At 37.3% G+C, this 26193-nt stretch overlaps 1 protein-coding gene across 1 annotated transcript in view; it reads left to right on the top strand.

The window, feature by feature from the left end:
• Positions 1-26193, top strand: part of HIBCH (3-hydroxyisobutyryl-CoA hydrolase) — a 105849-nt gene that overhangs the window by 40274 nt on the left and 39382 nt on the right. The window contains exons 6-7 of the mRNA XM_036745573.1: positions 739-791; positions 23596-23674. Coding sequence (XP_036601468.1) covers positions 739-791; positions 23596-23674 — 132 coding nt within the window. The remainder of the gene's footprint in view (positions 1-738; positions 792-23595; positions 23675-26193) is intronic.

The following is a 26193-nucleotide window of genomic DNA, read 5'->3' as shown; positions in this document are numbered from 1 at the left end:
TGTGTATTGTCATAAAGCAGAATTGAGAAGTAAGGTGCATATCTAACATAAAAAAATTAAAGTATGATATAGTATTTAATAAATCCTTATTGTACATTGGCTAGTATTTTATTAAAAGACTAACTTGTTCTCTTGGAAGTATCTGGCTCAATATACTGCACTGAGAATTATTAATAACTGTATTTAGTTGGATAGTGCAAGCAAGCAGGTAAAAACTGAAGTCTCTTTCCATGGAACATAAGAATAACTTGCATTTTTATAGGGCCTTAAACTTTATTAAGGACGAGCATCATTATTCCCATTTTGACATGATGAGGAAGCTGCACACATGCACACATCTTGCTCTGCTGAAACATACATATGCAGGTAAAATGCCTTATAGAAGTCAATTCAACTAGCATAGATAGAAAGAACACTGTTAACCTATAGAGAAAGTGAATGGTGGTCATGGTTATCCAATCCATCATTATAAAGAATTTCCATTGTATATTGACCTTACAGTGATTAGTAGATGTTAACAAAGAGAATAGTAAGTAGTGTACTGCTAATTATTTTTTTTATGAAATAACATGGATTGATTGATAACATCCATATTTTTCAAACCACTCTTGTTGACTACTTCTCTAATTTTCTCCATTTATATGGCAAATATTTGTGCTTTAAATATATTTCTATGTGTTTTGTCAAAAAACTGAAGCTTTCAAGTATTGAAATTAATTATAGATATATTTCTTGTAGGTACTTGTCAGAAGCCTTATGTTGCACTTATTCATGGAGTTACAATGGGTGGAGTAAGTAAAATGTTTTATTGCAGTTATTGAGACATGGATTTTTATTATATGCCAAAGCCAATACAAAAGTTTTTTTTTCTTTTTAATTTAATAGTTTTTCCCTGTTAACATTCTTTTTTCAAATTTTGAGTTTCAAATTTTTTCCCTCTATCCCCTCCTCATTGAGAAAGCAAGCAATATGACATAGGTTATTCATGTGTAGTCATGCAAAACACCTTTTCATGTAAGTAAGTCATGCTATGGAAGAAAACACAGACAAAAAAAACTCCAAGAAAAATGAAGAAAAAGTATCTTTGGTCTGTATTCAGCCTCCATCAGTAGTTTCTCTGGAGATGCATAGCACTTTTCATCATAAGGTCTTTCAGAATTTTCTTGGGTCATTGTATTGCTGAGAATAGCTAAGTTGTTCACAGTAGATCATCATACAGTATCGCAGTTACTGTGTACCATATTCTCCTGGTTCTGCTCATTTCCCTTTGCATCAGTCCATATATGTGTTTTTAGGAGGGCATACTGCTCATCGTTTCTTTTTGGGGGGGGCAGGGCAATTGGGGTTAAGTGACTTGCCCAAGGTCACACAACTAGTACATGTGTCAAGTGTCTGAGGCCGGATTTGAACTCAGGTCCTCCTGACTCCAGGGCCGGTGCTCTACTCACTGCGCCACTTAGCTACCCCTGCTCATCATTTCTTATGGCACAAGAGTATTCAGTCACAACTTGTTTAGCCATTCCCCAATTGATGGGCATCCCTTTAATTTCCACTTCTTTGCCACCACTGAAAGAGCTGCTATAAATATTTTTTAAAATAAATTTATTTATTTTTAGTTTTCAAAATTTGCTTCCATAAGTTTTAAATTTCCTCCCCCTCCCCAAGACAGCATGCAATCCCATATAGGCTCTACATATACATTGCTATTAAACATATTTTCACATTAATCACGTTGAAAAGAAGAATTAGAATGAATGGGAGTAACCATGAGAAAGGAAAACATAAAACAAAACAAAAAAAGAAGATAGTTTGCTTTGATCTGCATTTAGACTCCATATCTCTTTTTCTGGATGTGGATGGCATTTTACATCATGAGTCTTTTGAAACTGTTATAGGGCCTTGCATTTCTGAGAAGAGCTAAGTCTATCAAAGTCATTCATGGCACACTGTGGCTATTACTGTGTACAATGTTCTGGTTCTGCCCACTTTACTCAGCATCAGTTCATATAAGTCTTTCCAGGTTTTTCTGAAGTCTGCCTGTTCATCATTTCTGCTATAAATATTTTTGTACATACAAGTCCTTTTCCTTTTTTGTTTTTTATCTCTTTGGGATACAGACCTAGTAGTAATATGCTTGGTCAAAGGGTATGCATGATTTTATAGCCCTTTGGGCACAGTTCCAAATTGCTCTCCAGAATGGTTAAATCAGTATAAAACTTCACCAACAGTGCATTAAAACACAAACAAAAAAATTGAAACACAACAGTGTTTTAATCTTCCCATGTCTCCTCCAACATTTGTCATTTTCCTTTTCTGTCATATTAGCCGATATGAGAGGTGTGTAGTGGCAGCTCAAGAGTTGTTTTAATTTGCATTTCTCTAATCAATAGTGATTTAGAGCATTTTTTCATATGCCTTTAGATAGATTTGATTACTTTGCTTAAAAACTACCTGTTCATATCCTTTGATCATTTATCAATTGAGGAGTGGCTCTTTTTTTCTATAAATTTGACTCAGTTCTCTATGTATTTGAGAAATGAGGTCTTTATTGGAGAAACTGGCTGTAAATTTTTTTTTTTGCAGTAATGATTACCAACTATATATTTCCCTTCATCCTATTTCCCCCCTGTTTATCCTGCTCTCTCTTTCCTTTCACCCTGTCCATTCTCAAAAGTGTTTTGCTTTGGATGTTTACTTCCCCCAATCTGCCCGCCCTTCTATCAGGCCCCCCTTTATTTTTTCCCCTTCTCCTTGTGCTTTCCTGTATGGTAAGGTAGATTTCTACACCCAACTGAGTGTGTATGTTATTTTCCCTTTGAGCCATTTCTGATAAGAGTAAGGTTCATGTGCTCGCCCCTCCTACTCCTCTCCTCTCCACCTCCCACCACTTCCCTTATCTTCTTCTCCATGTAAAATCTCTTTTATATCAGATAATTTACCCCATTCTACCTCTCCCTTTCCCCTTCTCTCAATGCATTCTTCTTACCCCTTAATTTTATTTTTTAGATAATCATACAATCACACTCAACTCACACCTGTACTCTATGTCTATGTATACTCCTTTTAACTGCTCTAATAATGAGAAAGTTTTTAGGAGTTACAAGTGTCATTTTCCCATGTAGGAAATCCTTTATGATTTCTCTATCTTGTTTACTTTTTTATGCTTCTTTTGAGTCTTGTAGGTCAAATTTTCTATTTAACTCTGCTCTTTTCATCAGGAATGCCTGAAAGTCCTCCATTTCATTGAATGCCCATTTTTCCCCCTGAAGTATTCTACTGAGTTTTGCTGGGTAGGTGATTCTTGGTTGTAATCCTAGCTCTTTTGCCCTCCAGAACATCACATTCCAAGCCCTTAATGTAGAAACCGCTAAATCTTGTGTTATCCTGACTGTGGCTCCACAATATTTGAATTGTTTCTTTTGGATGCTTGCAATATTTTCTCCTTGACCTGAGAGCTCTGGAATTTGGCTATAATATTCTGGAGACTTTTCATTTGGGGATCTCTTATAGGAAGTGATTGGTAGATTCTTTCAATTTCTGTTTTACCCTCTGGTTCTAGAATATCAAGGCAGTTCTCCTTGATAATTTCTTGAAAGATGATGTCTACGGTTTTTTTTTTTTGATCATGGCTTTCAGGTAGTCCAGTAATTCTTAAATCATGTCTCCTGGATCTCTTTTCTAGGTCAGTTGTTTTTGCAATGAGATATTGCACATTTTCTTCTATTTTTTCATTCTTTTGATCTTGTTTCTTGATCTTATAAATCATTAGCTTCTATTTGCTCAATTCTAATTTTTAAGGAATTATTTTCTTCAGTGAGCTTTTGTACCTACTTTTTTTTGGCCAATTCTAATTTTTAATGAGTTCTTTTCTTCAGTGAATTTTTGTATATCTTTTTCCATTTGGCCAATTCTGCTTTTCAAGGCATTATTCTCCTCATTGGATTTTTGTACCTCTTTTACCATTTGGCCTATTCTGTTTTTTTTAAGGTGTTATTTTATTCAGTATTTTTTGTGCCTCCTTTACAAGCTATTATTTTTTCATTATTTTCTTGCAGCATTCTCATTTCTCTTTCCAGTTTTTCTTCTACCTCTCTTACTTGATTTTTGAAATCCTTTTTGAGCTCTTCCATGGCTTGAGGCCAGTTTATATTTTTCACTGAGGCTTTATATGGTAGTTTTGACTTTGTTGTCCTCTTCTGAGTTTGTGTTTTGATCTTCCCTGTCAACATAGTAACTTTCCATAGTCAGGATCTTTTTCTGCTTGTTTACTTATTTCCAAGCCTATTTCTTGACTTTTAACTCTATGCTAAAGTAGGGTTCTGCTTCCATAGTGGAGGGGGCACCATCTCAAGCTTCAGAGTTTTTTTTTGTGCAGCTATTTTCAGAGGTCATTCTGGGGACCTGTAGGTTTTTGGTTCTTGCAAGGTGGTATGATCTAGAGAGAGGTGTATTTACTACTCTCCTGGCCTGCGCTTTGGTTTGCAAGTGACTATAAGCACTCGTTTCCACCTTGGGGCTTTGACCAGGGTCCCTGCTCCCCTGCAGCCACAAGCTCTGGTGTGCTAGTGCTCCTCTTTGTTCTGGAACTGAGACCCAGGACTGCAACTCATATCTAAGTATGGACAATGTGACAGAGTCCCGCCTCCCAGTGCCAGCAAAGGCACTCCTGTAATCTCCTTCTGACCAGCTGTCTGACCCCCTTACTGTCTGTGGGTTGAGAAGTCTGGAAACCTCTGCTGCCACCGATTCAGTCACCCCTAAGGCCTGCTCCTGGTTTGCAGAAATCTATAGCCTAACATTGTTACCTGTTCTTCGTTCAGGGCATGTTAAGGCCTTTGCCCATATTACTGAAGGTGGACTACTTGAAAACATCCCTAGAGTTCTTCCAGAAAAATTCAGGGTGGATTTGGGTAAGGAAAATAAGGGCCTGGTTTGTGCTGGTGCAGCCCCTGTGCTGGACTGCATTCCACTCTCACTCAGTTCCAGCTGACTTTCTAAATTGTCTTGGGCTGGAAAATTGTTTCACTCCATCTGTTTGTGAATTCTGCCACTCTAGAATTTGTTTTGAGGCATTATTTAAAGGTATTTGGAGCAACTTGGGGAGTGCTCATGCGAGTCTCTGCCTTTTATCTACCATCTTGGCTCTACCTCCCCAAAAGTTCTTTCAAAAAAGAAATGTTATAATAACTCAAATATCATAGAGAATCAAGTAGTTGTACTACATGAGGCCCAGCCAAAAAAAAGGTGGCTTTTGGGATTTTGTAGAATTTAGATAGGACAAATGGCAGACTTACATGCCTTAGCAGATTGCTTTGTATACCAAATGTAGGCTCCTAGTTTCATGTCTTCTACACTCTGAGCTCTAGCCATGGTCTTCAATTCAGAAGTAATCATTGAGTATTATATGTAGAACACTTGTTTTATTTGCTCAGTGTGACTTCTTTCCCTCTATTCCCAGTCTGTGATTGCTGTGTTTCTTTACTTTTGTGCCTTCATTTTGTTGGTCCTGTGGTTGATCACTTTATGTGTACACTGTTTTCTCCTCTTAATTCCCATGCTTTCTTAGTTTATTCCTATTCATGTCTTGCCAAACTCTGAGTTATCCTCATCATACACTCCTATTCCCAGGATGCTGGAGGAAGCCACAACTTCACTACTAAATTATGTTTTCTAATCTCAATCAAGCTGTTGTACAACGGTCCTTTTAAAATTACCTAATTAGCTCTCCATCTCTACAGTGGCCATCTAAGCCTTCTCCTCTTTTCCCAATCTCTCTACATCTTACTTCCCCTGCCCCCCATGCTCTGAACTGAGGAACTCTCCTATTTATTGATAAAGTCAAGGCTGTCTGTTTCCTCTTTGCTGAATATCCTTTCCTTGCTATTAAGTAAACTTTTCTTTGTTAAATCTTATATGGTCTGTGAATAACTCATTTCATTTTGATCCTGGACCTTAACCTCTGAACTAGCCTGAATCTTTCCTGACTCAGAATAATCCCTCAGACTAGACAACCAGGCTACCTTAACCTTCTTATATTGGAGGATATAGAGTTCCTCGGTCCTGGCCCAGAGTACCCTGGAGAAGGGGAGGATAGGATTGTCCTCTGCACAGCTGGATACACTGGTACTCTGATGATTCCTTCTTTGGGTTTCCTTTTATTTCTATGTCAGGGCTGAATTGGAATCTGTTGGGGTTTTTTTTTGAGGGGGAGGATGGGGAGAGAGTTCTCAACAGCATTTCTGCAGCTTTAGTAGTCCTTAACCTAGGCCTGGGCTCCAGTCAAAAAGCGTCACGTTTTAAGTCCCCAACACCCTCCCCCTTCCATTTCAGCCACCCCTGATTGTGCAGAGTCAGTGTCTGTCACTCCTTGAGGGGTAGGAGGAGTTGTGGGGGAAAGTATTCCAGCAGAGTCTCTGCAGAAATATGCTATCCCCTGATGGACCCTTGCAGAAACCTGCAATATGTCTGTGCTCCTGTGGGTGGAGGCTGGTAGGAGAGAGGTACTGGGTGAGCACTTTAAGAATCAGCATTCTCTGCTATTAATTGTATTAAGGATTTTACCTCATGGGAGTTCTGATTTTTTTTTTGGTGTATCTAACTATAAGTGCTCTAGATCTGGTATTTAATTCCCCTTTTTTGGAGAGTTGAAGTGGTTTAGGGAAAGTGACTAATTTGCCATCTTGCTTGTTAACCATATTCTTATAGTTCTTAATGTCTGTATTTAACACTTAATCTTACATTATTTATATGTAGACATATGATTTTTTTCTACTTGTGTCTGCCTTATCTAATTCCACAACTTTTTATTCACGTTGTAAATTGCAAGTGAATTAAGGTGCTTGATAGGAAGATGCTGCCTTGTGTATCTTTCAGTCTCCAGTAGTACTGAATACAGCAACTTGCACACAACAGACATTCCCTTTTTATCTTGAATTTCTTTTAGAAAGATATTTATAAGTCTGGATTTAGAGAATCCATGTTGATGATGATCAATCAGTTGGTTGATGTAGGTATTTTCTCCTTTTGAAAAGATCGTTAATTCCTCCATGACTTTTTATTCGGGGCAGTTCTTGTCCTCCATTTCTAAAAATCTCCCGTCGAAGATAAGCCAAACGAACTGGAGGCCCTCTTTTAATATTTAATATGTAACGGTATATTCCTGAAGAACTGTTGTTACTTCATTATCCTTGATATCTTTTATGCCATTTCTTGAAAGCAGATCATTATTTGTAATAAGTCACAGACTTCCTACCCACATGCACCATACATTGTGTCCTTTCTGTCACTTGTAGTTTTAATTCTTCTGAGATTGAGGTAACAATGCTTCAATTCTTCAAGAATCTGCGGTTTAGTCAGTGTAGGCAGTCCCTCTCTCTCAGTTGTAAAGAGTTTGAATGAATGAAAAAGGAAAAGCATTAGGTATTTACTGTGTTCATAGCATTGTATTAAATACTGATGATACAGATAAAAATGTAAGCTAGTCAGGACTAGGAGGTTTTAGCGGTAAGTCAGATGGGAGGATCCTGTGGTCCTTAGGGTGCAGTAGCAAAGCAAATTGTAATACAGCTTCTTTAATGTCATTTACACTGATAAAATCATACTACTTTTTGATAGTGAGACATTTGACAGTGCTAAATGATTATTATTTTTTTTTGGTCTTTAGGACTTGTGCAGTTACCAGACTGCACCTGCGTGAGAATTGCTTCCTGGGATGATGGCTGTGGGGGCTGAGTTGGAAGCAGGACTGGTGGTCTGGGGGGGAGGGGTGGTACCTGGGCTTTACCTGCCTGTTGAAAACAGTTGATCAGCTGGTGGTGGTGGTGGTGGTGGTGGTGGTGGTGGTGGTGGTGGTGGTGAAGAAATTGTTAGGTTCCTTCTCCAAAGCCAGAGCACCCCTCTGATGGCTGTGAGGCCCAGGCTGGAAGCTGGGTGAGGGATCAAGGAGGTATTGTTATTCCCGAACTATCTCCAGTGAGATCTGAGGGGAGGTAGTAGTTAAGGTGGAAGTGGTAGTTTGACTTGCCCAGTACTTGCCCTATCCTGATTCTTCCTTAGGTGGCCTTGATGTTTGGTAATAAATTTTTTTTAACATATAACTTAAATATGTATTTTTGGGAGACTTTATCATATTTTATTTGAGAATCTAATTCAAGGAACTTAATGCTTTTAATTAATCAGCAGGCATTTATTTAGTCCCTACTGTGAGCCAGACACTATGTGAGGCTTTAGAGATACAAAGAAAAAAGAAGCAGCCCTTGCTCTTGATGAGCTAACAGTTGAGCTTAATAGCTTAAAGGGCTAGATTGTAAAAATGTAGTTTTGACTTACGTGCTACCATTCTGTTAATCAAAATGTCCATGGTTTTTTTTCCCTAAGCAGGATTTTTGAACTATAATCATTTAATGTAAATCTCTTATTTATTCCCTCTGAAGAAGGAAGACTGGTGATATGAGAGAGGACTAATCTTTCCAAGGAAAAAGCATACTGAACCTATTTTGGAATTCACTGTAGATATAATTCTGTTTTTATCTTAACCTGGATTTGAATCAATAAGATAAAGATAAATGAAAGGCCTAATGAAAATTAGAAATAGGTTGTTTACTATTAGGATAATGTGAGTGATCCAGTAGATGGGGCCATAGAGCTTAATTTTGGCTATGCAAGATTTTATTCTGTCTTCGAGAATTGAGATTGATTTGTAAAACTGATTTTGGTTTGTAATTTCTTGTTATATTACATTTTACAAAATATGTTGAGATGTCCGAAAGGCAATTGGAGATCAGCAGAGAGATTGGGGCAGAATAGGTAGATTTGAGAATCATCAGCATAAAGACAGGTTGTATGAGGTTTTCAAGGAGGACAAGCACCTCTGGTGTGAGGACTTGCTGAGTGCTTTTCAGGGCTGCTTATCCACCTTTGGTGTCTACCTGGCACTCAACTCTCACTTGTGGCTCTAAGAAGCTGTAGCATGTGTAGTGGCCCTATCCCAGTAAACCATCTCAGCTGATGGGCTGAGTTGATTGTAAACCGTTATGAGGGTGTCTACCTCAAGCATGTGAAGACTTCCCCTAGTGGAATGGGTAGATGAGAACATTTTGTTCCAATGGCCATGAAGGCGGCTAAAGCAGGGACTGTGGAGCTGCATCTTGGGCCATGGCCAGTTGTCTTGACTTTTGTCTTGCCACTGGACTTTGATGACTCTGGAAAGAGAGTGAGGCTAACGACTTGCAACTCTGCCTCACCTAAATCTAATTCACACACGAGTCAAGACATTACCCAAGGATGTCATTGGCCCTCTTTGAAAATGGAGGACAAACAACAGCATAAACAAGTTATTAAATCCATGGGAACTGATGAGATCCCCAAGTGAAGTGGCAGAGAAGGAGAAGAGTTTTAAAAAGGCATGGGATAAAATTTTAAGTGACACAGTTAGAGGGCATGTTCTGTAGGAGGATCCAGCATAGGCAATAGAGAAGGAGGGGTCAAATAGGTAGGAGGAGAACCAGGAGAGAATAGTGTCCTGAAAACTTAGAGAATATCAAGGAGGAGAGTGGTCAACCATGTCAAAGACTGTAGAGGGCACAGTAGTATCCCATTATTTTCATGTACCGCATTTGTTTAGCCATTCCCCAATTGATGGGCGTCTATTTTGTGGCCAGTTCTTTGCGGTCACAAAAAGTGCTGCTATAGCTATTTTGGTGTATATGGAGATTTTCTTCTTATCAATGGTCTTCTTGGATTAAAAGCCCAGGAATGGAATCCTGGGGAATAAGAGCAGCAAGACGCTGTGGCTGCTGCCCTTCCTTCCTGCTCCCCTCACTTTCCCAGTGGCACCCTGAGACTCCTTTCCTCATCTCTTGTTCCCCTGCTCTCCAGTCTCCTCTGCTGCCTTGAGCTCTTTCCCTTTTCTCTCCCTTCTTTTTCTGGATCAGATAGCATGGACATTTTAGTTCTTTTCTTTGCATTATTCCAAATTGCATTCCAAAATGGCTGTATCAATTCATAGCTCCATCAATAATGTACTAATGATAGTAATAATAACAAGAATAACAGTAGTAGCCTTTATATAGCACCTACTGTGTGCCAGGACTGTGCTAAATGCTTTATAAATATTATCTCATTTGATCCTTACAACAGTCCCAGGGAGTAGGTGCTATTAATTGTCACCATTTTATAGATAAGAAAAGTGAGGGCAGAATGGTTAAATGATTGATCTGAGGCTGCACAGCTGGTAAATATCTGATTGGATTTGAACTCAAGTCTGCCTGACTCCTCTAGGCCCAGTGCTGTATTCGGTGTGCCACCTTGCTGCCTCTGATAACATATGCTATAATAAGCACCAGTGCTTAGCTTCCCAGGACCCCTCCTGCATTGATTATTGCCACCTTTTGTCATTTTTGCCAATTTGCAGGGGAAGGTGAAGTTTTCATTTGCATTTCTCTTATTAGTGATTTGGAGCATTCTTTCGTGTGGTTGTTAATAGCTGTCAATTATTCTTTAAAGAACCATTAATTCATGTCCTTTGAACACTTATCTTTTGGGGAATGGTTTTTGGTCATGTGTGTATGTATAATACATACACACACACACTTGTGTGTATCCATACACGTATATGTGTGTCTGTCTCTCTTTCTCTCTTTTAATTGTTTATGTATCTTGGATATCAAATCCTCTTCAGAGAAATTTGAAACAGATTTTTTCCCCTTTTTATTCCAAATGCATTTTGTCTGCAAAAGCTTTTCAGTTTCATGTAATTGTAGTTATCTATTTTATTTTGGAATTCTCTCTGTCCTTTCTGTAAGAGGTTTGTGATCTGCTTTTCTTCTGATTTTTATAATATTTTTAATAGTGTGATCTTTAATATCAAGGTCATGTATTCATTTAGAATATTGTGGAATATGGTATAAGATACTGGTCTAAACCTAATTTCTGCCACATTGTTTTACAGTTTTCCCAGTAGTTTTTTTTTAGTCAGATAGAGAGTTCTTTCCTAAGTAATTTATGTTTTCTAGTTTGCCGCACACTGGGTTATTGAGTTCTGTTGTTTGTGATTCTCCTTTGTCCAGTCTGTTCCATTGTTCTGCCTCTCTGTTTTTTTAACCAATGCCAGATAGCCTTGATGACTGATGCTTTAAATGTAATTTGAAATCTGGTGATGCTATTTCTCTTCTATCCCAGCCTCCTTTCATCATTTCCCTTGATATTCTTGCCCTTTTCTTTTTCCAAATGAATTTAATTACCTTATCAAGTTCTATAAAGTATACCTTTGATAATTTGATTGACATGTGGCGTTAAAATTATAAATTAGCTGTGGTAGAACTGGCATGTTATTATATTGGTAAGTTTCTAATCTCTTTCAATGGAGTGCAGGTAGAAATGGTCTTGGAACAATCACTGTTGTTTTATATTTAATGTTCTGCTGGCTGTTGTGCAGGTGGATAAAATAATCGCTTTTTGTAGTTAAATAAAAATAGGCTCACAAAAAGCACCCTCGCTACAATTCAAGTAATAAGACAGTGGGGATGATGTGTACCTCATCTTGTTTCTACATGATTTTGATCTCTTTTTTAAGATCTCTGTTTTGAAAGCATAGCATTCTATCTAGCTTGGAAATTGCATGAATATTTATTTGTATGGTGATATCAGGTAAAAATGTTGTTCTTCAGGTTTTATCAATCAATGCTATATCCAGATGATGATGATGATGATGATGATTTCTTATTGTTATCATTATGTGACCATATGCAATTTTCTTGTTTACCTTTTCTGAAAAATGGGATGGACCATCTCCTCGAGGTGAATGACTTCAATGATTGTAAAGTCTAATGTAAATATAATAATGGCTAGCATTAACATGGTGCTTTAAGGTTTTCAAAGTGCTTTACAAATGTTATCTCATTTGACTTTCACAGCAACGATGCCAGGAACCTGCTCCTACCCATTTATGGATGAGCAAACTGAAGTAGAGAGGGATTAAGTGATTTGCCCAGGGTCACACAGATGGCAACTGTCTGGGGCAGAATTGAGCTCAAGTCTTCTTGATTATAATACTCTATGCACTGTATCCCCTGGATGCTTGTGTACTGCCTAGGTTAATTATTAAAATAAAGTCTACGTTCATGGCAGCATCTTTGACTGAATTTAAAAGGTCCTCTAAACCTTAGTTCTGATTTAGTTTATAGAATTGCTTCTTTCTTTGTCATAAGCTGTCAAGTTTCATTATCATCTGAGGCAATTAAAGAACAAACCAGTACTTTATTATAGAAGAAAAAAGAATTCTTAATGTGCCATCTCTTCATTTAACACTAAAAGCATTAAAAGGATACGTTAGAAAACTGTGTTGTAAAAAAGGGAGTGTTTCTCAAAAAAAAAGTCAAATAATTGCACATAATGGGTGTACAGCTTAAAGTTAGTAATTATCTTGTGGAAATATAATTATGTCAGCTTGCTATTTTACCTACTCCTTTAATACAATTTAGGAGCTCAATCATTATATTAGTATCTTGAAGCATTTTAAGGTTGCTTCTCAAGGCTACAAGAAATTAGAGCAAGGGAATGGGGCACGCTATGGCTATTTCTGTTTCTGTGATTTTATAGTTGAGGAAATGGAGGCAATTAGAGGTTAAGTGCCTTGGCCAGTCTCAGATTTTGGATTCAAGTCTTCTTGAGTCTAACCTGGGTTCTATCCATTGCACCATTGTTAGACGGAGGGGGCACTGGAGGTTTCAGATTCCAGCCTCTGACAGGTTCACTCCTTTTTTTTTTTTAGCAATAATATGTATAATTTATTTACATACTTAAAAAAGGGCCATAGAAAATGGACATTCAGTTCCATATTTAAAATACCCCTTTTTGTGTTCTGTTGTTCAGAGTTCAAATTCTAATTTAGACTATTCCTTTTCCAATACTTTGGATCTTAGCTCCAACAGGCCTCAAGGAAACATGGGAAACATTTCCCCATGAGTTATTGATTTGCTTCCCCAGTCAGGGAAATTTGTACTTTCAATGGAAAAGGATCATGTGCATCGTTTAGAACTTCAGATATGGCATTTTCTTTTTCCCCTAATAAAGGGTCTGGATCCCTATTATATCATCCTCACTGAGTCTAACAGGTTCACCCTTGATCTTGTCAGACAGGAAAGACAGTTTCAAAGGGGTTAATAATGAGCTTTATTCTAAGTCTAGTCTTCTCTAACACAGTATTGCTGATAATGGAAGCACAACTCGTACAGCATTCTCTAGTCACCCTTCTCGCAGGGGCCTACAAGGAGGCGGGGCAACGACACCTACTTCTCGATGGAGTCAATCGAGACAGGTACAACTTGTTCATTCAACCCTAAAGGGTTCCCCTAAACCCCCTCAAGCCTCAATGGGGGCCAGTTGCGGCAAACACAGAATCCCCCCTCCTAGGCCTTGATGGGGGCAAGTCAAGGTACACAACATTCCAGCTTGTGCATTCAACCATAAAGTTTCCCCAACTCACTAACTTCTGACCACCTGTTTTATAGGGCATGAGACAAAGAAGGCATATTGCCAGCAGTAGCCTCACAAGTTTACATCACCTCATCCCTGTATCTCACTGTGCAGTCGCAATGGATGTTTACAGTTTCAGCATACATGTTTGTATTATTTATCCTTATATAATGCTGCACAAGCGTGGTGGAGATGTTTTGAACCATGAGCCTGAGAATTCATATCTAATACCTGGGAAACAAAGATTGTTATGGCCATGGATCCTGGGAAACCGAACTCTAAGAAATAATAACAAAAATCCACTTTTCACACACTAAAATCCACCTTACTGACAACCGCTTAGCTGCTGCCAGTTCAGTTCACCTCTTCGTTTTTTTCCTTTAATTTTCAGTCATATAAGTGATTGTCTCTGGGAACAATTGCAGAAGTTAATTTGTCTATCTGCACCACCCCTCCGCCCTGCCTGCTTTATGTGTTGTTCTATGTCTGTCTTTCTTAATTTCTGCCTCTCTCTGCTTCAATTTCATTGGTATGGGAAACTCTTGATGTAGACCTTCCCACCACTCATGCAAACTGGCGATGCCTTCATAACTTAAAGGCTTATAACTCATAACTGCCCTTCTCGCCCCGTGTATTTTTTTAAAATGTAAGCTCCCTGAGGGTAGGGACTGTCTTTTTTGCTCACACTTTATTGTGTGCCCACCGCTTAGGCCAGCGCCTAGCTCTAGTAACACTTAATGAGTGTTTTATCTATCTGGGTAATTGCCTGATGCCCACTGGAGGCGTTAAGTGACTTATCATAGAACTAATATGAATCAGAGGCAGGATTCGAACTCAAGTGCCCTTGACTCCAAGGAAGGCCTTCAACTATGCCATGCTGTCTTTCTTATCTTCCTTTATCGTCATTCTTTCCACTGGAAATTTGCAGGCTTTCTTGGGCTTTGAGGTATAAACTCAGGTACCTTCATGTGTGCCATGTATAACTGTTGGGTAGTGTAATAGTAATAATAACTCTCATTTATATAGTGATTTCAGGTTTATAGAGTTTTTCTCCAAACCTTGTGATGTAGAAGTGCATTATTGATGACTTTTAGGCTAATGTAAAAACTTGGCTCTCTAACCAGTTTTCTGGCATCTAATCTTGGCAGAGATTCTTCCCCTCTATACCTTCTTCGTTGGTTAAAACCTAGCTCTTCATTGGCCTAGATCCAGGGATCAGGAGCTGCACTTCTAATGCTCTCAGCTGATCACCTGTATCAGCTCCTAGAAGCCTCAGCCTATTTGGCACTAACTGCCTGTTGCCTTCTCTCTCTCAGATTGCCAGATGAGAATAAATTGTGCAAATAGAATCTTTACAATATTTGTATAATTCTGTTGCTCTTAACTACAGGCAGCAGGGACAACCAATAGATACCTCATTTTATAAAAGTTGGCAGAAATCACATGAGATTAAGCTAAGGACTGGATCTGGTTTGTGGGCGAGAAGTTTCCCACTCCAGCTTTAATAGACTGGGAAACCTAAATTATTTTATTTAGTCATTTGAGTAGCTCATTCTAACACACTGTGGTTAGCAAATTCAGGAAAATGAATTATGATTTTATAAGAATTTGAGAGAAGAACTGGTGTTCTAGTCTACAACTAAGTAGATTGTGAACTCAGATACATCACTCCCATTAGGCCTCAATTTTCTTCTTTCCCTAAAAAATGCTTTGCAAATCTTAAAGTGCTACATAAATGCTGACACTTATTATTGTTTTTCTCTATGAAATGAGCAAATAGAATTAGGTGGTCTTTGAGGTCCTTTTCAACTCCATATTCAGTTTTCTAAGCTTTTTTTTTTTAAAGGAAAGCCACATCACTTGACATTTTTCAGCCAATGTGATTGACCTCTAGCTGCAATGGATACCTTGAATCTCATAATTAAAACAAAACTCTTATTCTTAAAATAAGTACAAACCTACAACATTTTGGTATCTTTGGTGAAAATATATTGTACCTTTTCTATCTTTTACTTCAGCCATGCTACTGGAAGCAGTTATTTGAACTTTTCAGAGGTATCATGCCTCTGAAGAGCAGCTGTGGTATCAAAATAATTCCTGTGAATGCTAGCTAGATTTGCTTCTTTTCTTTACCTATTGTAATGTAAAGAGTAGTGGGTGGTAGATGAAGAAAATAAAGCTCCTGGTCTCTAAAGCCAGGGCTGTAGGGCCTTTAGAGACTCTCTCCTGCTTCTCCTATGAAGTGATGTTGGGGTGGGGAAAGTATGGACCATAATGCATGGATCACTGATTTTTGTAGCACCCAGCATATATTGGGAAGGCATAGTCCCATGTAATCTATAACCAGTTTTTTCCTTTGACTTTTTCCCAATGTAAGAGAACAGTAGTAGAAGGGAAAACAAAGATCAAATTGTTTAATGTCTCGTCTACTTTTTTCAAAGATCAATGAAGTTTCATTGAAGTAGGTAATCATTTTACCTATTTGAAGTCTATAATAGAAAATATTTACTTCTCTTCAATATGTATCTTGAGGCAGATATTTTTTTTCATTTCTTAAATCCAAGTAAGTTGATGTTCTCATTCTCCATTATCACTAGAGTATTTAACATACCAAGACATTATGACAAAAATTGAAAGCTTTTTTTTTTGCCTCAGTGTCCTTTCCCCTTCTCATTTTTTTCCTGCTTTGAAATGGCAAGTAGTGCCATCATGTGGTTTTATCTTTATTAAAAGATCTAATAGTTCATGCCATTGGGGGGTGAAGTGTAAGGAATTTTAGAAGAAACTGAGCAATTTTAGATCTCTGTTTCAATTAACTTTGTGACAGATTTCTGGTTAACACAATAAGTTCCTGTTCTTAATTAATGAACAAGAAGATCCCAAAGATTAATTAGATGATTATGGATTGCACTAGACCAGGACCCAGTGCTTCCATGTTCTCTTCCTTGGTCACTTTTTAGGTCAGAAATGGAAAGGAAGGAAAGAGCAAATCATTCATTCCATAAACATTTATTAAAGTGCCTACTACGTGCCAGGCACTATGCAAAGTGCTGGAGATACCAAAAGAGGCAAAAGATAGTCCCAGCTCTTAAGGAGTTTGTAATCTAATGGGGGAAACAGTACACAGAAGATTGGTGGCAAAGGAGAAGCAGTTTGGCCTGAAAAATCACAGGGATGGTGACTGGTGTCATAAGGGAATAGATTGATAGGTGATATCCATAGTTGATTTGGTCATGGTTCATGGTTCTAAGAACTGGAAAGTGGAGCAGGAAAAGGAGATTATGGTTAGGGAGATGGTTATTTGTAACAACAATGTTGCTAGCAGCTGCTGTGGGGATGAAAGACCGACAACACCAGCACACAGAAGGGCTATTAGCACAGGTTCTTTGATCTGCTTTTTTAAGGAAAGCAACTTTAAGGGGTTAACAGTCTCACTTTAATCAACATGCATATATCATTCACATAGTTCAGGGGGAAAAGCCAGCACCCTGAACGTCAGAGCAAATACAAACAGAAATTACAAACAGAGACAATATAAACAGATCAACATTTCTGTCTAACCAAATCACAATATACATAGTTACCAGAGAAGCACCAACATCTGGGTTTTCCAAATCTGGGGGCTCTTAACAATGGCTAGAAGAGGCTTGTCTAGTCAAATCACATGATACTCTTTCAGTGAATGAGAACCCCAAACAAAATGCTAACCTCTGAGTTTACATACCCTTCTTAGGTCCTGAGGGCTCCACACCTAATCAGTAAAAGGGTGTGGGTCTAGGGCTTCACATCTAGTTAGCAAAAGGGTGTGGGCCTTTGCTAGGCCAAAGCTAGGGCTTTTCACCTAGCAAAACTTAATCAAAGGCACTTGATTACTTTATCATTCTAAAAAAGAAAACAGTAAAAAAAAAAAGTCCCATCTTAATTACCATTACATTATTGTGCAGGTTGTGGAGGATGTGGCTTGATGGTAGGGGGGAGAAGTGATGGATGACTGGGGGCTTCCCTGAAGGTAGCGTTCCAAGAAAGGCAGTCACCAGCCAGAAGTACAGGACCCTAGGGTTCAAGTTCTTCCAGGGCATGGTCTTTGGTGTCAGCTGCAAGGTGAGTGATTGAAATACTTTAATATCCAAAAGATCTGTTATTTCTTTATTGTAGGTTATAAGCACCATTGCCTCTTAAAAGAGAAGCAATAGAAGTTAAAACCAATTTAAAGAAAGCTTGGTAAGAGACCAAGTAAAGCAAAGCTATCCTGAGGTCATTTAAAGATAGAAATGGGACAACGAACAGAAGACTGGAAAAGAGCCACAAAGTTTTGTTTTGTTTTAAATAATGAGCTGTTTTCACCATCAAGGATGGTAGAGCTGCCACATTTACAGTCAACTGTAATACAGGAGTTGTGTTATAGAGGAGGTAGCAGTGACAATAAAGAGAGCAAAGATGGGAAATGCAGCCAGATTAGGCCAGACATCTTGTGTGAAAAGGTCATAGTTGTGAGGGTGTTGAGGGATTAATTCATAATATATGTGAAGGAGCATCCACCAAATGGATGTAAAAATAAATCTCCTATGTTAAAAAAACTCATACTTTGAAAAAAGATCACTCAAAGAACAACTGTTGACTTAAAGGCTTACTCCTCCATCTCCACAAATTTTTTTTTTCTGAGAATCATTTTCTTTTTTTTTTTTTTTAAAGGTGTTTTATTTATTTTTAGTTTACCACACACGGTTCTACATAGTTTTGAGTTCCAGTTTTTCTCCCCTCCCTCCCCCCTCCCTCCCCAAGACGGCATGAAGTCTCATATAACTGTCATGTATAACTTCGCATTGAATTAATTTATGCTCTAGTCAAGTCGTGGAGAAGAATTTTGACCAATGGAATGAATCACGAGAAAGAAGAAACAGAACCAAAAAAAAAAAACCCAAAAACAAAAACAAAAGAGAAGCAGAAAAGGCGAGCATGTAGTGTGCCTCAGTCTGTATTCAAACTTCTCAGTTTTTTCTCTGAATGAAGATAGCATTCTCCATCGTGAGTCCCCTGGAATTGTCCTTGCCCCTTTAGGTTGCTGAAAGAAGCGCAGTATGTCAGGGTTGGTCCTCTGAGAATCATTTTCATATGCATCAAGAGTATCTTCCAAAAAAAGGGGGGCGGGGAGGCAGCTAGGTGGCTCAGTAGATAGAGCACTGGCCTTTGAGTCAGGAGGACCTGAGTTCAAATTTGGCCTCAGGCACTTGCCACTTCCTAGCAGGATAAGTCACTTAACCCCAATTGCCTTGCCAAAAAAAAAAAAAAGAGAAAGAAGGAAAAAGAAAAAAGAGTATCTTCCATGAGTATATTAGTAGGGAGTAGACAAGCTTTCAGAAATTGTATAACACCACTAAGCATATCTTTACTATCAACCAACTGACTTAAAGATGTAAAGAGTACAGGATGGTTTCTTATTTAAAAAACAAAACAGACATTCAATAGAATAAAACTCTGCCTTTGAAGACTTTGTTCCAATAAAGATGTCTCCCATCCGTACATAAAACTCACTCAAGAATCCTTGAAACATATAATAACAACATAGAGAAATTTGTTCATTGACCCTCTACACACAAATATCAGGTGAAGCATATAACAGTGTGTACAACTAAAGTATCATCATTGTGATGGCACAAAGTTTAAGTGGAAGAGCAAGTCCCTGTGGATAGTGAGAGCTTCCAGATATTCCTGGTTTTGGATAACTTTGTGCTGATTGCATCAAATACTGGAACATGGAAATTCTTTTCCTGGAAGAGATCTATAATCATTCAAAAGAGTTTGGCCAGACCATCCACAGAGGAAAAACCAAGTGGATAAAGACTACTGCCCAGATTATGAGTAAAGTATAAAGTTTATTTGGTAGTATGCATATCAGTCCATCAGGAAACATTTATTAAGTTTCTACTGTGTGTCAGGCACTGTGCTAAGCACCGGGGATACAAAGAATGGTAAAAGACAGTCTCTGCTCTCAAGGAGCTCACAGTCAAATGAGGAAGACTGCATGCAAACAACCATGTACAGTCAGACTATATAAAAGGATGAATTGGAAAAATCAAAAGAGGGAAGACACTGGAATTGGGGGAGGTTGGGAATTAGGGATGAATTAAGGGGGAATTCTATAGAATGTGGGGTTTTAGCTGGGATTTGAAGGTAGAAGACGACTGAAAGTGATAGGAACCAATGGAGTTTACTGAGTAGAGAGGGTGATGTGGTCAGACCTTTGCTTTATTAAAATTGCTTTGACAGCTGAGGAGAGAACAGACTGAAGAGGAATCTCGAGGAGAAAAGTATAAAGGAAAAAGAAAAGCATGTATTAAATACCTACCAAGTATCGGATACTTACTAAATACTTAACACATATCCCATCTGATTCTCACAACAGTTGTGGGAAGTAAGTGTTATTATTATCTCCATTTTACAGTTGAGGAAACTGAGGTAGGCAGAGGTTAAGTGACTTGCTCAAGATCACACAGCTAGTCTGAGGGAGAATTTGAACTGACCTGGTATTCTGTCCATTGAATCACCCAGCTGGCAAGGAGATCAACGAGCAGGCTATTTCAGTAGTCCAGGTATGAAGTGATGAGGGCTAGTAACAGGGTGCTGACAATGTTGAAGGAGAGATGCTTTGTTCCTCAGCCCATGAGTAGGTGTAAAGGCCAGCAATGTGGTATCTGGGACTGACAGCGATTCCAAAGTTAGGCTTGTTTTTTTAGTTAACCTTAAGCATCAAAACCTAAGGATTAATATTGGTGCTTTTATTACATGAAATAACGAATATTTGCATTTTTCACTGAACACAGGAGCTTAATTTCTAGGTACTCTCTGTATTCCTAATTGACACAGAGTGCTTACTGTTGAGTGCTTTCTGGTACCATAATAAAGCTGCTACTTGAGCCATTGCATGTGATCTTGCTTTCAGTGAACATATGTGCTTATATGTAGGCATATGACCTTTTGGGAGGTGAATACTGATTTTGTACAGTTGACACACTGGCTGTTTTATTGGCTATTGTCATCACTTTAAAAAAAAAGCAATTAATAACACCTTTTTTTCTATGACCAGATCACAAGTGAAGTAGCCCCAAATATGGTATGGTGTGGGGGTGTGTGTGTGTGTGAGAGAGACATATCAGTTTCTAGGTTTAGTAATGGTATAGAAGGTAACAGTTTGGTGATTATATGCATGGAAACCCTGTTGCAAGAGCTTCTCTTCCATTGCTACCCACCCCAAACACACTACAGAGATAATTTAGCAGGTAAATATACAGCAGAGCATTCTATTGAATAAAGTTCCTCTATCCATCCTAGATGGATTAAGGCTACAGCCCTGATTCCTGTGACACCTCCCATCCAGCTGCTGGGTAGATTACTCATGTAGTATGGTAAGTTATTCTCTATTAGGCATTTAAAGCTCTTCACAACCTACCCCTTCCTAGATTTCCAGTCTTCTTACCCATTACTTTCCTCTATGCACCCAAATTCCAGCCATATTGCCCTCCTTCCTGTTCTTCCGCAAAACACTTGGTATTCCATTTGCCTGAGTCTGGAATGTTCTCCCTTCTCACTTTTACCTCTTAGAATCCTTCGATTCATTCCGAGCTCAGTTCGTCTTCTACATGAAGCCTTTCCTGATCCCATCAGCTACTAGTACCCGCCTTCCTCAAACTGCTCTGTATTCGTTTTATTTGTATATATACATACATATATATATACATACATATACATGTATGTGTATATATATATATATATATATATATATATATATATATATATATATATGTTCTGTGTGTACTTCTGTATGTCTGTGCTGCCTTCTCCATTAGGATATAAGCTCCTTGAAAGAAAGGACTGTTTCTCTTTGTTTTTATATCCCCAAATGCTTAGTGTAGTTCCTGGAATGTAGTAGGCGCTTAGTGAATGCTTGCTTGATTGAATCATATGCCAATCTGTTCCTTGGTGTACTTGATTGAAGATATCTTAAGTCAGGAGTTATTGGGGTCTGTGAACTTTTAAAAAGTACTTTTAACCATATATAATATATATTCCTTTCCTATATATTTTATCTTATGGATTTAAAAACATTATTCTTCAATTGGTTGCAGAGGTATTCAAAAAAGAATTAGTAACCGAATCTGCGGTCCTCATTTTCTTTGGCTACACAGTCTTGATTTGACTGCTTTGCTGATGAGCATCTGAGAGACAGTGCAATAATGGGAGAGATACTGGGCCTGATTGGAGATGAGGCTACATGTGCCTCTGTGAAAATGGGCCTTGGTCCTGGTGCCGTACCTTTCGTTATTTTCTATTTTTAGGAAGGGGTTTGTAGACTCTAACCTTATGAGTTTCGGTCAGGAGAACAAGCTTCCAGACTTCCTGGCCTCCCAGCATCCTGGCTTTGCAGCCAGTTCAGCATCAATGCCCTGAGGAGCTGAATGACCTTCAGAAGAAATCTTTGAGATCTAGCCCAAGGATTGATGAGAGGAGGACTCATCTAGCAAAAATGCCAAATTTGGACTTAATGGGACTATTTTTTATATAGGAACTGAGCATCTCCTGTATATTCCAGTAATTCTGAAACACTGTAGGTCATTATCCAAACCCTGTTCTCTATCCTCCACTACTCAATTCCTTATTTCCATCCCTCCTTCCCCAAAACAAATGCTACCCATCCCTTCCACTATGCCCTTGGGATGTCTGTTCCATAAGCAACAAACTTCTTTTTATCCTAAATATTTTCCCCTTTCACTCCTTACTTGCTACATTGATTTTGTTCATGTGAAAGCTGTTCAGGTTCATGTAATCAAAATTATTTATTCTATCTTTATGAACTCCTCTATCCATTGTTGGATTAAGAATTCTCTTCCTAGCTATAGTTATAAAAGTACCTTTTTCCATTTCCTTCTGTAAACTTTTATTTTTATGGTGAGTGTACATTTGAAATTTAGTGTTGTGTATCATATAAGATGCTTGTCTAAATCTATTTTTTGGTTAACTGATTTGCAGTTTTTCTATAAGTTCTTCTCAAACAGAGTCCTTTTCTAAGTATTTTGTCCTTGGCTTTATAGACTACAGAGCTATTAAGTTCACTTATTTCTGATAATTTATCTAGTTCTGCGTATCTACTTTAATGTTATTTAATTTGTACCAAATAGATTTGATAATTACTGCTTTATAATATAGGATAAGGGCTAGAAGTTATAGGCCCACTTAATTCCTATTTTTAAAAATTATTTCCCTTGAGAATCTAAACCTTTCCCTCCTCAATATGAATTTTGTTATTTTTCTAATTCTATAAAGTAACCCGTTTGTAGTTTTGATTGGCATAGCACTAAATCTGTAAGTTAATTTAGGTATTATCATTTTTATTTTGGAGTAGCTTAGCCTCCTAAGTAAGTTATTATATCCCTAAAATTATATGCCTTCCTTTAGCTCTGCAAAGGGTGTTTTTATGGTTTTTGAGTGTCTTAGTAGATTAATTTCCAGATATTTTATGTAATTTATGCCTGTTTTGAATCAGATTTCTTTTAATATAATTCCCTCTTGTCTTTTATTATTGCTTTCTAGAAATGTTGATAATTTTTGTGGATATAGTTCATATCTTGCTAATTTATTGAAGCTGTTGTCTCAGTTTCTTTGCTGATTCTCTAGGGCTTTATAATTAAACTATCTTTTCTGGAAATAGCTATGGTTTTGTTTCATTTTGCCAGTGTTTATGTCTTTAATTGTTTTTCCTTGGCTTGTTACTGTAACTAATATTTCTAGGAATAAGTCAAATAATATTTTATTTTATAAATAGCAAAGCAAAGGCATTGTTGTCTATTTCTATATTAATGAGAAAAGTTTCCACTATTTTTCCATTGCCAAGTATTGCTAGCCTGAATATTTAGAAAAATATTTTTAGATCGTAAGACCTTTCTATGCTATGCTTTTTGTGGAGGTTCTATCATAAGAGAATAGCTATAATAATAGTTTTAGCATAAATGAATACTGGATTTTTCAAAGATTTTTCTGAACTTATTAATATAATCATGTGTTCTTAGTTGTTTTTGTTTTTAATATGATTCATTTTAAAGCATAATAATATTTTGTGCTTTTTTTCAGGGTGTTGGTATCTCAGTTCATGGGCATTTCCGAGTGGCTACAGAGAAAACGCTTTTTGCTATGCCAGAAACAGCAATAGGTAAGGATTATTCTCAGTTTTACCTTCTGATATTGCCTTGTCTTAATGTGTTTCAAATTACATGAAAATTTTTGAAATAATTGGCAGGAATCTTATGTGAGGTAGAAGAAATGAAAGAAGAGTTGAAAACGATTTAAAATAAAACCAAATGAAAATATTTAAGTGATTTCCTGTGTTTCCTGATTAAATACATAATTTGTGCAGACAATAAAGTAAATCTTAATGGTATTCAGGCACAAATATACTGCTAAACATCTAAGATAAAAGATTATTAGTAGTAAACATTGTTATGAATTAAAAGGAGGACAGCTTTTCATTGTCAGGCACAGAATTCAGGAACAAGTAGATGAAGAGCTTGGTCCTTGAATTATACAAAATATTTGAAGAACTTGGTCTTCTGGTTGTTCAAATATTCTGGGTAGTAAAGAGTTGCCATGTAAAACTGACGTACATTGTCAATATTCAGAGATTTAGAAAACAGTACAATTAGCATAAAGTTATAATGAAGTTCATTTGATTTTTGTATAAATCAAATTTGCTACCCACTCTGTATTGGTTAGTAAAAATTGTACTAGGCTTGAAGTTAGGAGATTTGGGTTTGAATTGCAACTTGATACTTAACTAACTTCAGTTTGTAAATCTGTAAAATGGAATACTAACACTTATGTTACCTACCTCACCTTGCTGTTGTGAGGAAATCAGCTTGTAAACTTTAAGGCTTTGTTAATCTGAGTCAATGTTACTTTAGGGCTTTGCGATGTCTAAGAGCCATTATGATGAACATGTAATCAGTTACAGCTACCTGGAAGAAATATAACTGATAATTAAATAACTGATAATTTAAATGTTGCATACTCTGGACTTACTGTAGTTGGATATATATTGAAGTATGATATGCTGGATGTTATGAGAATTATTTATTTAACTTGACTGAAGACTTATGGCTGTTGTTGCATATAATGCTCATTTCATTTTGGACTAAGTGTTCTCACAAGTTCTTTTCACCTTTTGAGATTCTCATATTTGATCTCTACTATCTAACCAATGTAATAATTTCATTTGTGAATAAGTACTGTTTGATATAAGATAACTTATTTTACCTTAGTTTGCTGTGTTAAAAAAAACAATGAATGTGAATATCAAATTTTGTAACTGTTTGGAGCAATCAATATCTGCCAACCTGAAAGAGTCAGAGATTTTTAAGTCAGTTCGTATTTGTCCATGTACATTTAAAACTATCATACAGAGATAGCCAAAAATCATTTGAGTGCTTACAAACATGCTTACTATGAGTCTCCTGAATGAGGACATGGTGATAGTTATACAAAGCTAATGAACCCTGATTTATTCATTGTATAACTAAGCACCACAAAACAAGTGCTTACAGTGATCACTAGCATAATTTGCAAGTGGGCTATTTCAATTTATTACTGGGCAATGGCCAAGAGATTTTTTTTTTAGATTGTAATTGAGTTATGGAAAATGTGAAGTATAAAGACTTGGTTAAATGTAAATAAGGAAGCCACAATGAACCATTTTAACACCAATTTGTAAATAATATATAAAAATTAATGATGGAATTTTGGAATTTTTTAAACATTTATATAACACTGTAAGGTTTAAAATAGTTTTACATTTATCATCTCATTTGATCCTTATAACATCTCTGCGGGATAGATGCTATCATTACGCCCATTTTACTGAGTCAGAGGTTAAATGACTCACCTGGGATTTGAAATTAGGTCTTCCTTACTTCTTTTACTCTGTCCACTGTTGATACACAAACTCAGTTTTTGCATTTTCATACTCATTCATTCATTGACCATGTATTTAATAAAATAAGCACCTATTGGATGCCAAGCATTATGCTAGGTGCTGAGATACAAATACAAAAGGGGAATCCCTGCCCTCAAGTAATTTGCATTCCATTGGGAGTAAATAACATGAACATCAGTAAGTCAATACAAAATATACACAAATACAATATATGCAAAGTATACGCAAAGTTGTTTCAGTGAGAGGTCTTGAGAGGCAGCATTGAGAAAGGAGTGCTTGGTGCAGGATAGCTTGGGCAAGGGCACAGAGATAAGAGACTGAATGTACTTTCCAGGGGATAGCAAGTAGGCTAGTTGGGTTAGACAGCAAAGGTTAGGTGGAGCCAGGTTGAGGGCTTTAAATTCTAAACCAAGGAGTTGGAGGTCTTATTCTAGAGCTATTTGGGAGCCACTGGAGTTTCTTGAGAAGGAGAGTAGCATGGTCAGTCAGATCTGTGGTTTGGAAATAGACCACAACTAACAAATTTAGAGTTTGGAATTGTGTGCCTTCTTATTTATCTCATGAAAAATCCTGTATATGTGTGTGTTTTCATGTGTGAACTAATAGTTAAATTTAATTTCATATGTTGCATTTGTTCAATCTAATGAGATTTAATTCTGTAGCTATCATACATAGATATTTTAATCATTTCCAGTTTAACTCTACTGTGACTTATAGCACTGATTAAAGTATAATATTTAATC

This window comes from Trichosurus vulpecula, chromosome 2, assembly GCF_011100635.1.
Source record: "Trichosurus vulpecula isolate mTriVul1 chromosome 2, mTriVul1.pri, whole genome shotgun sequence".
NCBI lineage: Eukaryota > Metazoa > Chordata > Mammalia > Diprotodontia > Phalangeridae > Trichosurus > Trichosurus vulpecula.
Note: the sequence above shows the minus strand (reverse complement) of the source record. Positions and strands in the feature narration are given on the sequence as shown.